At 48.4% G+C, this 12,189-nt stretch overlaps 1 protein-coding gene across 1 annotated transcript in view; it reads right to left on the bottom strand.

Annotated features, from left to right (window-relative positions):
- FNDC1 (fibronectin type III domain containing 1) overlaps positions 1 to 9,243 on the bottom strand; it is a 61,536-nt gene extending 52,293 nt beyond the window's left edge. Inside the window, exon 1 of the mRNA XM_033054437.2 lies at positions 9,171 to 9,243. Within this exon, the coding sequence (XP_032910328.1) occupies positions 9,171 to 9,243 (73 nt within the window). The remainder of the gene's footprint in view (positions 1 to 9,170) is intronic.
- Positions 9,244 to 12,189: the final 2,946 nt, after the last annotated feature.

The following is a 12,189-nucleotide window of genomic DNA, read 5'->3' as shown; positions in this document are numbered from 1 at the left end:
CTAGAACTGAAAATACACATATCTACATTGGTTTGGTCTCCAACGTTGAGGTCCAAGACTTACAGGGGATGAACAATATTCCACCCTGTTTTCAAACCCGAGCTTCCGATGAAAACCAACCCTTACTTCTGTGGCAGTGGTATCCTCTACTGTCACAGGGCTTTGACCAGATCTGCATGGCAAGGACAGGTTACCCAGCAGAGCTATGAGCAGCCTGAATCTGGATGTTCTGTGTGGTCAGTGCTGGGGAAACAGCCCTGTAGCAACAGCAGGTCCAAGCTTGGATCCCTCAAACCAAGGCTGGCTGCTAAGAGCAAGGCAAGGATATTTGCACTGTTTTACAAGTAGCTTAAGCAACTTGCTACCGTTTTGTGGGTTGGCCATCTGCTTCCATTCAGTAGCACAAACATTTTTCTGAAACTGCAAAGCTTCCTGAAACATAGTGATTTCCTTCCATACAAAGGTGCCCCAAATTACTCAAAAGCTCCTACAGGCATTTTGAAGTTTCACTATTTGCCTTCTCGGTTTTTATAGGGACTACTTGCAAGAATAATAACATTTGGAGGTTTAAAAAATATATTTATACAGCACAAGCAGAGAAAAAAATATATTTGCTAAATATATAAAAAGGTCCAACTGCTGAAAAAGCCAAATGGTTCATTTCATATTGCCAAAAATCTTGCAAACTCTATGTCTCATTTTATGAGGTTCTTATGCTTGGATTCATCTGGTCCACTTCTGCCACCCTTACTACAATTACTAGCAGCTTGTTCTGTAAGGGTCCAGTCCTAAGAAAACTCTTGCTTCTGCCAAAGGAAGGCAACAGGTAGAATGGTAGGCATGTGCTAAAAATAATTACCCCTGTCTTCAAGCACACCACCTTCTTTCAGAAACGTCCATACTAACTCATCAAATTCTCTGATGCTTACACCCACCAGACCCTGAGGTAATTTGAGCTCTCACTTCAGCTCTCTCCACTGGGCTGAATCCTTCCTCTCCCCTGCTGGTGTTAGAAAAGAAGTCTTGTTTTTTCTTGTATTTCCTTCTCCCTTCCCTCTGTTGACACATACATGGGTGGTTCCTTGCCTCCACTCCCAGTGGGAATGTGGACACCATCCTCTCCCAGACACATTCCCACTGTGCTGCTGTGCAGGCACAGCTGTGACTACCCTGTGCTAGCATAACATGGGACAGCTGGCTTGTCACCACCACAAGGAAAGACTTAAGCCAGTTCAAAGCCATTTCTCATTTAATTTCACTTAAGTGGTGGTTTGAAATCTGTTTCCATCCCTCCAAGGTTTCACACTCATTCCCATTCCCACATGACATCATCAGCTGCAGGTTTCCAGCTCGACCTGCATGATGTGATACCAAACACAACCAGAATCCTACAATGTCTCATACCATTCATCATCCCTCCCTGAGGGTAATTTAAACAGCTGTTTTTGCAGAGGAAAGAAAGAAAGTGTGTTTGCAAAGGTGTCTGGCCCTCAGCAATCAGTACTTCCAAGGGGCATGACACATCCTGCACTGGGGGCTGACTTGTTGGGAGGACAAACGTGGAGCACATATGGTCAGAGATATCTTGTGGCAATAAATTTATGCTCAGCAACTGAAACCCAGCAGCTCTGACCTGACTGGGAAGGGTTTTCATGAAAATATGTACAGTACCCACTGGGAATTCAGTCCCCTGACTCCCATTTAAGCATGTAGTCAGGCTCTTGGAGGACTGGCTTGACTTACAGTAGCCATTAAGAGTGAAGAAAAAGAACTCAGTGCTCTGGCAGAACAATCACCACATTGCAAACAAAATAATACATCACTGTACACATCTAACATGGAAATTTGGCCTGCTAATATTGCTGCTTAAGGTTTAGACTTTCTAGGTTTTCAATACTGTTGCTATCATAGAAGATCTTTTCTGGGTAATTTGATTTTCTTATGGTTTTGTTTATTTGTAAAGACAGAAATTTTGCTTCTGCATACATTTAGCTTTGAGCAACTGGGCAATTCACAAGACATCAGTCATTACTTCTTGTTTGGAAAATTTCAAGTAGAGGAGAGTAGGGTCTTAGTTTGGGCAGTTCTTCAGCACTGCAGCATGGAAAAAGCATTCACCTTGTTTTTAAAACAGGGCCAGTGGAGCTTGGGAAAGGTGAGATGTCACTTTTAAAGTTTGTCTTAGACTTTTGAACCAACCCACCTCCCCAGTAACACAAACACTTACCAAATACATATATTAAAAATACATGCAACCTGAAACCAGTTGGAAGCCTTGGACCAGCAAGGTCAAATGGAGCATTTCCATCAGTGCCATTTGGTTTTAAATTGTTAATAGCACCTCTGCTGTGGGAGACCAGAAACATCAACCCAATGGCACAGCTGGGACAGAGGCTGACATGAAGCTCAGCTAATGCAAGTCTGCAAACCCACAACCCACAGTACCCACTCCTGCAAAGTGCAGCATGCCCTCACTGCTGCAGCCTCTTGGCACAGGAGCTGAGGGCCATCTGCAATGCATCCGTGCTAAAGACCACACAATTATGTCACCGACCTTGGCACGGCTTCAAAAGGTGATGAAAGGGAAAGACATGCAGACTATGTGAAAGTGCAGCTCGGTTACTCATGCAGGGGCAGATTCTGATGCTGTTAGGTACTTCCATGGGGCTGTCACATGAAGCAAGACAGTACCCAGCAGGAGTTACAGCATCTAAACCCAGCTCTCCATCTATCCTAGTGTCCTGCAGAGCTCTCAGACCTGCCCCAAGATCTTGGCAGCAAAGACAAAATTAAATGCTGTCTTCCTGAGGCTGAAAACATGAAGCCTGGCTACTTCTCAGGCTGCAGAATGGGTGCTAGGGTTGAGAACTGGGTGCTGTTCCCACACTGCCCTCCCTCAGCAGCACAGTACTCTCTGGGTACCACAAGCTTCCAGCCACGGCAGCATGTTTTGCCAGTTACATCTGCTGCTTTCCATTGCGGGAATTTTAAGGCACACTCGGTAGTTTTTCCCCGATACCAGCTAAACCCTTCTGTACACTCTTCCAAGGACACCACTCTGAAAGAAGGGATTAAGCACTTCACAACAGAATACCAAAACAAATTACATTGACTATTCAATTTCTCTTATTTCTGTCTTGTTTTTTAGAGACAAGGAAACAGCAACATTCCCAGCTTCAGTAGTCCTGCACTTTTTCCCAAAAAGAAGTTTCAGCCAAAATATTGCAGTCAACTCTACAGTAAACATGACAAATAACCATTTGAAGAGTGGCCTCTTATTTTACAAGAAACATATATATTAAGAACAACTAACTCCTCCAATGGAAAAATAATCAGTTTAGTGCAGAAAGAATACAACAGTTGGAAAGATTTGCTGGAACCAGGACCATTGCAGGATGCCCAAGAGGAACTTAATAACTATGTAATAGTGGAATAGCTGCACTGGAACTGTGAAATATGAACACACTCCACAGTCCTCAAAGAGTAATTTACTCTGTTTAATGAAGAACTGATTTGATGACTCAGTTACTCACTGAAGAGAGGTGATTTAAAATGCACACTTCTCCAGACCACTTTTTAATGTGTACATAGTTAAATTTGGATGTACATTTTATGTGTTCTTCCAGGATGAGGAGAATCTTGGACTGCCTTCCTTACCACTGGATTTCAGTATTACATTTGATGTAACTAACAATTTCTCTTTGTTTAGGAAAAGCCCTCTGTTTAGAGCACACAATTTCTATATGTCTTGGGTCTTTCTTCCACTTTTCCTTGTTTCTCCACACCATAAGATGATTTGCTTCAAATACAAACCTGCCAAATGCAAGCACCTATGCCAAAATGGAGACACATGCAGGCTGATTTCAGGGGCACTGAAGAGTGCTCAGCCCTCACCACAGCGCAGAGATGTGTCAGAGTCAGGGTACACAACCCAACCTGGCACAGGGGAAAAGTTGCTGTGTCCCACTGCACAGATATCATTTATGAAGAGCTAACAGTGGGACAGAGGTTACAAGTTCAATGAGAGTGAGGTACAGTGACTGCTGCTTGAGAAAGGTACAATTTAACCCAGAGAGATTTTAACCATCCTCAAAGTGCTGTGAACAGTACAAAACATGCTGAAGTTTAAACACACATCTGCAGAAACTCTGAGTAGGAGAAAAGACCTTATATGACATCCCAGACAGCAGTTCCAGGGAACTGGGGAAGAGAATTTACCATTTCCAGAGCTATGTGACCCATCAGCCATGCGCTTTAGAAGGGGTGGACGTGGGACAAGAGGTCTGAAGAGAGGGGTCCCATCCAGCAGAGAGGAGGCAGAGGGAGCTCAGCAGCCTACACAGGTCTTGCCAGGGACCAGAAGCACATGAGCTGTCAGCACAAGCTCTCATCTCCCCAAGCAAATCAAGACCATGTGATGAAGGGGGACACTGTAAACGCTGTTTGATGTCACTCTTGTTAACTCTGCTATTGGTATAGCAGTTAAGCACTCAACCATGCTACGGAAAACATTATTTTTCTTTACAAGCTTGTCTAAAGTTTAAAGAGGAACCAGGGAAAACAGACACTTTCCAGGTGCTCGTACATCCCCCGAAGGAAATGAATTCAACTACTGGTTGAATTCAACTACTGGAGGTGCTGCCAGCAAAAGCTGCTGGTGCCTCAAGTAAGAATAAATATGAGAGCTGGGATCAGAGGGTCCAGAGTCAATCTAGCCAGGTACAAGGGCTGTGCAAAATCCCCCCAGTCTAAATGCCTCTTTGGTAAGAGGCAAGCAGTGGAGATGCAGGACACCACCCCTCTAAATCCCTAGGCTTCCAGGGTGTGGAGGAAAGTTAAGGAACGTGTGTCCCGAGACTCAGAGAACAGACAGCAAAGCAGAAGATCTCAGCAGTTCTTGGTTTTCTTTAAATCTTGTGCAATTTAAGCCACTGTCTTGATCTTGGCAGTGCTTATTTTGGCACGTCAGTTTGTGAACATTCAACACAGACTGTAGGTTTTGCAGCCAACAGTGCAGCAGAATAAACAGTGGTACAGCAAACACATATAAGAAAATGCAAACATGAGTTCAAAGGCTTTCTATTGGGTCATGCACAGCAAAGGATCTTTCAGACAACCTCACATTTCTTCAAGACACTCATCACTCCTCTACTGACCTGAGTGGAAGCCATACCACTCCTCAGGGGCTATGATGTTAGTGCAAACATAGCCAAAATGCAAGTTCTCAACCCACATGGGCTTCTCACGAGACAAAGGGAAAGGATCTCCCCAGCTTCAGTATCACCTGCACTCCTCCAGATTTCACTCCCTCACAACCCAGCAGCTCATCCCTCCTTCTCAAGCTGGGCAGGGCACTGGCTGCAGAGATGAAGCCATCTTTCTCATCTTGAGGAATAATGAAAACACTCATAATTCCACGTGAATTAAATTTCATGTGCATTCAAAGGAATAAAACCAATCAGTGAAACATACAGTGAAAGTGTTGCTGCTTTAGGGAGCTGTAAAAGAGAAACGACACGTAGCCATTTCAGGGATAGAAAAAGACAACAGGGAGTGCCTGAAGGATCAGTACAGAGTCTGCAGGGCTGCACAAAAGTGTGGTACACCTGCAGTTTGGGGGAGAAAATAGCAGCATGGAGCTTCCCAAGAGGAAGGCACATCAATGTCCGCACCATTTCCTCTGGAGAAGTAACCACTTCTCCTGCTTAGTGCGTTAGCAGGCTGTGGGAAACATGCCTGTCATCCATGCTCCCTCCTCTTTCCCAGCAGAAAGCACAACAAAAGGTAAATGTTCCCATGATACATTCAGGTAAGTTAAACAAGTCAAGTAGATCCTGACACTTCAAAACTAAGGGATGAAAAAGCATTGATTTGGCTGCAGCTTTCTGCATTATTTGGCAACACACCCAGGCTCAGTCTACAGGTCTTTAGTTATGAAGGGGCTCCAGTCCTGATTGTACCTGAACTGCAACAGCATAAATTTAAGAGACTTAATGCCTGGTGCCAGCACATCCCAATGCCAACTTAGCCACACTCCTGAGGACTTCCTCAGTGACAGACAGAGATGTGCTGCATAAATCCCAGCTAGAGAAAACTATGGGTCCTAGACATGCACCAGAAACTGAGCCTGGTGGAAATACTGCTATGCTTCCTTCATGTGAAGACAACAGCTCACCTGCAGACAGCTGCATGCAATCTGAAGCAGATACAAAGCCCAACCTAAGTTACCTTGAGAACTTAGAAGTCACATTTCAGTGTCCTGCGTGGGAAATATGATCACTGAATGTGTCTGAGCTATATTTTTGGGCAATTGAATGCTCACTCAGCACACTGGATCATAGACACAAGATCCCATTCCCCCTGCTGGTATGCCTTTGTTTTGCTGCCTCATTCACTCAGTCCCCCGTCTAATTTCTTTCTGTATAGATCAGTTTCTGAAAGTATCTTCTTAACCACACGTCCAGCCAAAAACACTCCATGTGCTGTCTGAAGAGCTGGAATCACAGACTTGGACAGCACAGGAGCTTTCATACATCTGACACACCCAGAGGCTGGTACAGAGCTATACAGTTAAGACCATTACAGCACTGTCCTAAATAACCGAGAAGATACATTCCTTAGAGCTAAATGAAGTGGAAAATTCCCTTGGAGACCCTTCTGCTTTCTCTGTTTATGTCAGACAGTCTAGACAAGGAAGGAAAATGAGAGTTAGTGCTGCTGACAGAAAGCCTCTTGCTCTCAGCATAGCCTCTGAATGTTTCTCCCAAATTTCTCCCACTGGTTGCAGGTGGTTCTTGAATACTGTTTGTCTAAGCTAATAGGGATGGTGGGTGACTACTGTTTTCTTTAGTCAGTATCCATCTTCCACACATGGGATCTGGCAGCAAGCAACAAATCTCTCCTGGCAATACACAAATAGGATCTGCCCCCTAAGTTGGCTCCAGCACAACTTCTCTTACAATTTCTTGGCCCGAGGACTGCCACAACAATCCTGGGCACCAGCCCCACACTGACTTTCTATTTTGATAAACAGAACACAGTCAATGACAGCACCAGCCCAATGCCAGACCCTTACTGGGGAAAAATCTTTCCCAGACAAAAACTGAAGGGTTCTTTCACTTCCTTGGAGCCTGTCTGCTAAGCCAAGGCAGCCTCCCTGTCTCACAGACATGGTACTCAGACACAGGCTCCAAAGTGCAGAGTTAGGGACAGGTCCCCTAGACAGAGCACATGCAGTAAAGGTAGTCAGCAGGACCATTTCAAACACAGCTGGAGTGTGAGAAAGCAGGACCAAATGCAGCAAAACTGCTCAGCAATGACTTTTACCCCATGAGAAAGAACTCCAGAACCCACCAGCCCTCGTTCCTGAGACTGCACTTGCTCAGGACACAGCCTGTGTTTAGTAGCTTATAAACTACTCTCTAGACTTGAAAAGGAGAGTGGTGTCCACTCAGTGTAGCCAGCACACCAACAATGACAGGGAACACACATGCAGCCCACATCCAGTCCTGTCCAGGCACTCTGGGGTTAACAGCGCAGTATTCCCACTCCAGCAGGTTTTGGTGTGCTCCAGAGCTCCATAGCTGGGAAGCACGCAGAGCTCTGTGCAGCACTATGCCAACACATTTGGGTTTGTTCAGAAATTGGCCTAATTTTTACAGCACATTGGTGTGAGGCTGCAAACAAGCAAAGACTATATGGATATTACATGCAAAAGTTTTAGTGAAGTATCAGAACATTACCCAGTCAGGAAAGCAAGAGCCCTCACGCACTCAACAGCTAACTAACACTATTCCTCACAGGCTATGACATTTCTCACAATAAGAAAAAAAAAAGCAGAAAACAAATTCCCCTACTCTCTTCCTCCCTCCTCTCACTTGCCAGAGGGCAAGTTCCCCCTTCATTTAGCACTGCTACAAGGAAGCAGTATTATAAAATCGTTTCCAGGAGTGTGATCCCAAGCCTAACCTGGATGGGCACAGCAAGTTTCAGAGAAGCTACAGTTCCAGGTTAAGCAGATAATTTCTTTCCGGTTGTTTAGCTGCACACTAAAAGTCACAGAAGCCACGGGTGACACGAAGTCCCGGGCTCTGCCGCACAGCCCCGGGCTGCAGGGAGGGTTGGGAGGATGCTGTCGTCCTTGGCTGGCTCCTCTGCGACTCTGGGGTGGGACAGCCACCACATCCGGAGCCTGGGGGCAAGTGTCCCTCTGCTCTGGCTACTGTAACCCCAACAGATACAATCTGGCGCTGAAATGCCTCTGTATGTGTGTCTACACCCTGTCTTTAGCCGTATTCCAGCGCAGACCTTGTGGCCACAAGCTGAGGAGATTCGGTTCAGCATTGCCTGCTGTGCAAAAACTGCCGCGGGGGCTGCAGTGATCGTACACTGCTTCCACAAGGGAAAGGACAGGGCAGACCTTCCATCGCCTCCCACAACGCCACCTCCAGAGCAGCTTAAACCTGAACCTGCGGGCCCGGGGAACTCCGACAGCAGCGCCAGCCTCGCCCGGCTGACACACGGCTCGATCCGCGGGACTCCGGCGGCAGCGATGAAAAGCGGGATCTCTCCGGCTTCCCGGGGAGATGCAGCGCTGCGCTGCTCGGTGTCAGTGCCGCTAACCAGCGGGGCTCCTCAGCAAAGCCCAGACAGGACGATGGGACCAGCACGCGGTTCCAGGGGGAAAAGGCATCCACGGGCTGAAGGCAAGCGGCAGGCTGTCACCCTCCGGTGCCACCTGCTCACGTCTGGCCACGAGCGTCCTTGCGGGCTGCAGCCCTGCGCTCGGGGCTGCCCCAAACGCAGCAGAGCCGCAGCGGGCTAACCCCCGGAGGGTCCCGGCCGCCCTCCGAGAGCCGGGTGACCCTCGGTGCCGAGTTTCGCCCCGCTTTGCAGCTCCCCTCCCCGCTCGGGTGTCCCTCCGGCCCCGGGTGGCACCGGCCGAGGTACCCGCATACACAGGGGACAGCGGCAGGTGCCTGTGCCGGGACGGGGGGCAGCCGGCTCGGCCGGGCTGTGCCCGCGATGCCGCCCGTGCCGGGCGGGGCAGGGAGCGGCGCCGCTGGGCATCCATCCCCAAGCCCCGTGTCGCCCCTGAGCCCCCCGCTCCGCGACACCTCCCCGCCCCACGCCGCCAGGCAGGACACGCGTGGGACGGCAGCTCCCCGTACCTGGCAGGGCGGCGGCCAGCAGGGCGGCCAGCAGCAGCAGCAGGGCGGCCCAGGGGGCGGCGGGCCCCGCCATGGGGCCGGGGCGCGGGGCGCGGGCGGCGGGAGCGGCGGGGCGCGGAGCTGCCGCCCGCCCGGCGATCGTCTCGGCGGGGCTGCCCCGCTGCTGCCTGCGCGCCCCGCCGTCTCCTCCTCCCGGGCTGCCGGGACACTGCAGCGGGGCGGCCCCGCCGAGGCGAGAGCCGGCCCTCCGCCCCCCGCGGCCCCGGCCCGCCCGGCGCCCCGGCCCGCCCGCCCCGGCGGCCGGTGCCCGCAGCATCCTTGGCGTGTGCGCACCTGGCTCCTTCGAGAAACATCTCCCCAAGGAGACGACGAGCTCCGAGCCTGCCCCTCGGCACCCAGGGGAATGTCAGCTGGCCCACGCGTGTTACACGCACACTCGTGCTGCCTTCTGTCTCGCCTTGTGGCACTATGTGTAGGCACAGGGCTCACTACACAAAACTTTCAATACCTGCTTGTCTTTCCTTCTTCACATCATTTGTTCTTTCTGAACTTCCACCCCGTATGTGGCCGGGGTTTTTGCTTCGGTAGCCTTGCACTGTTAGACCTACAAGGCACTTCACAGTCTGACTTGTCGGGTTCTTCCCACAACCCTCCAACCCATATCCCCCATCTACTTTTTGCTGCATTGCTGAAGGATATTTCTGTAACAATTAATAATGGGTTCTCTGCTGTGGAAACTAAGCAAAACCAAAACCAAACCAAAAGTAAATGGGGCATAAAAGTTTTTGCCTGCTATGAAGGGAGAGGGAAGATACTGGGAAAAATAAACAACATCTTTTTGGGGAAAGCAAAGAAACAAACAGACCAAATAAACAAAAGCACAAATCAAAGGAAGGCAAATAACAGGGGCAGTGTGTTACATATGTTTATTCTCATCATTTGCAGCATCCAAAATGAGGAGCAGACAGTACTAGCTGATGAGCTGAATGTGTGTTCACAGAAGAACACTGTAGGCTACATATCCTGTGATGTTACAGTGGGATGGTGGTGGAGAGCTCTGTGGGACATAGGGAGCCAAACCTGGCAGCTGCTCATCCATGCTGGGCTGGGGCAGCCTCCTGCAGAACTACACCTGGGTTTTGTTTCATTGTAAGGTGACAACTGCACTCTGTAAGGAAGCCTGGGAGCAAGCTGAGACTGGAGCAGCCATGCACAAGGTAGGGAGTGTAGTCCAGAACTGAAGCAGGAAACCACACTGGGACAAGCAAAGGGAGTCCTGAGCTGTGGGCATCTCCAGAAGGCTGTCTTTCACCACTCCTGGAATATTTCCTCCTAGAACTTGACTGCTACAGCCTGGGAGAGGCTTTTAAAAACAAAGCGCATACCAAACAGAAGGAGTCTCTAGATGACAGGGTTTCAGAAAGCTCGAGTTAAGGCAAATCTGTAATACCACATTTTTAGTAGATTGCTGTCTGTGGCAGCCTCCTGGCTTTGCATCACACCAGGCATCACTGGTCACTCTGAATGGTGGCCCTCCTGCTTGAGCATCACTGCTTCACTGGATATTAGGAAAAAGTTTTCCACTGAAAGAGTCACAAAATACCGGAGTGGTCTGCCTGGGGAGGTGATGGAGTCACCATCCCTGGATGTGTTTAGAAAAAGACTGGACGTGGCACTTGGTGCCATGGTCTAATTGAGGTGTTAGGGCATGGGTTGGACTTGATGATCTTGAAGGTCTCTTCCAACCTAGTGATTTTTGAATTATCCCCTTTTGGCTTTGCTTCTCTCCTTCCTAAGTGGCATTCTCGAGGATGTGGTTCACAGTGGAACAGCATCAGTTGTATAGTGAGGAATGGAATGCCTAAGTGCAGCTTTGAAAGGCCCTTTCTGGATTATGAATCAAGGACTGACTTGAACACTGACTGGTTAAAGACATGCACTTTTCACATGGGACACCAGCTGTTTCTGAGAGAAAGTACATCTCACTAGCAAAGCATGACAGCTAGAGAAAAAAACCAAAAACAACCACATGGAGAGGTCTGGATATTTGGGTCAAAGGGATTAGGAAGTAAACCTGGGTAAAGACTATTAGAGTCAGGGGTCTCAGCATCACAGAAATCCAAATCCTTCCAGTTATCTGCAGCAAGATCTGTTCTGTGTAAGGAAGGCATCATTGTACATGGTGGGCATTTGGGAATTGTAGTGGATGCAGTTAGTAGAACAATGTGACTGTGCCAGTATTCCCTGACAAGGATGCCTGAGCTTGCCCTAAGAGAAAATGGTACCTGGCAAGGCAGAAGAAACAGCCTCAGCATGCCCCTCCAGTACCCACACAGCCCCCCTCACCCCCCCAGCTGGTCATGGGTGGCAGAGGGATCCCCCCGTGGAAGCTGACATTACTCAGCTGGCTCAAGACCACTTGCTGCTTTTTAAATCAGGGCTCTGAAAAGGGAAAAACCATGGAACTTACTGACTGGAGTCAAAACTGTGTATAGGTGTATTGGAAAGGGTGAATCATTGCGAAGTACAAAAATCTGGAAAGGGTTTTGTTTTCATCAGTTGTTCCTTCATTCCTTGCTCATGTGCATCCAGGAGAGACAGAGGGTTGAACATGCAGGGGTGCAGCCATCTGTCTGGATGAAACTGTCCACCATGCCCACCTGTATGGGCTGTGCAGTCTTGGAGGTTTTTCATTTAAAAGACAGAATTCCATTGAGAATGTGGATCACTCAGGTAACAACCACGGTGCCATACTTCAATGAGTATGGACTTGTTCCTTTGGCAGTGTGAAATTTGTTTCTTTGCAGGAAAGGAACTTTCTGCAATTAGCCCAGCTGATATTAGTGTAACATTTAAGATTAAATTATAGCTTAAACTAAGACAAGGGATATTTGGGATAGCTCTTGAAGCCATACAAGGCCAGACAAATAATCACTATATCCTGGAAAATCCTGAGCAGAGACGATGCAATGCAACAAACCAACAGTTTGTTGTCAGGATTTCTAGAAAACTCATTGAA

The sequence above is a fragment of the Catharus ustulatus genome, chromosome 3 (assembly GCF_009819885.2).
Source record: "Catharus ustulatus isolate bCatUst1 chromosome 3, bCatUst1.pri.v2, whole genome shotgun sequence".
NCBI classification, from domain to species: Eukaryota; Metazoa; Chordata; class Aves; order Passeriformes; family Turdidae; genus Catharus; species Catharus ustulatus.
This window is presented reverse-complemented; position numbering and strand designations above follow the sequence as displayed.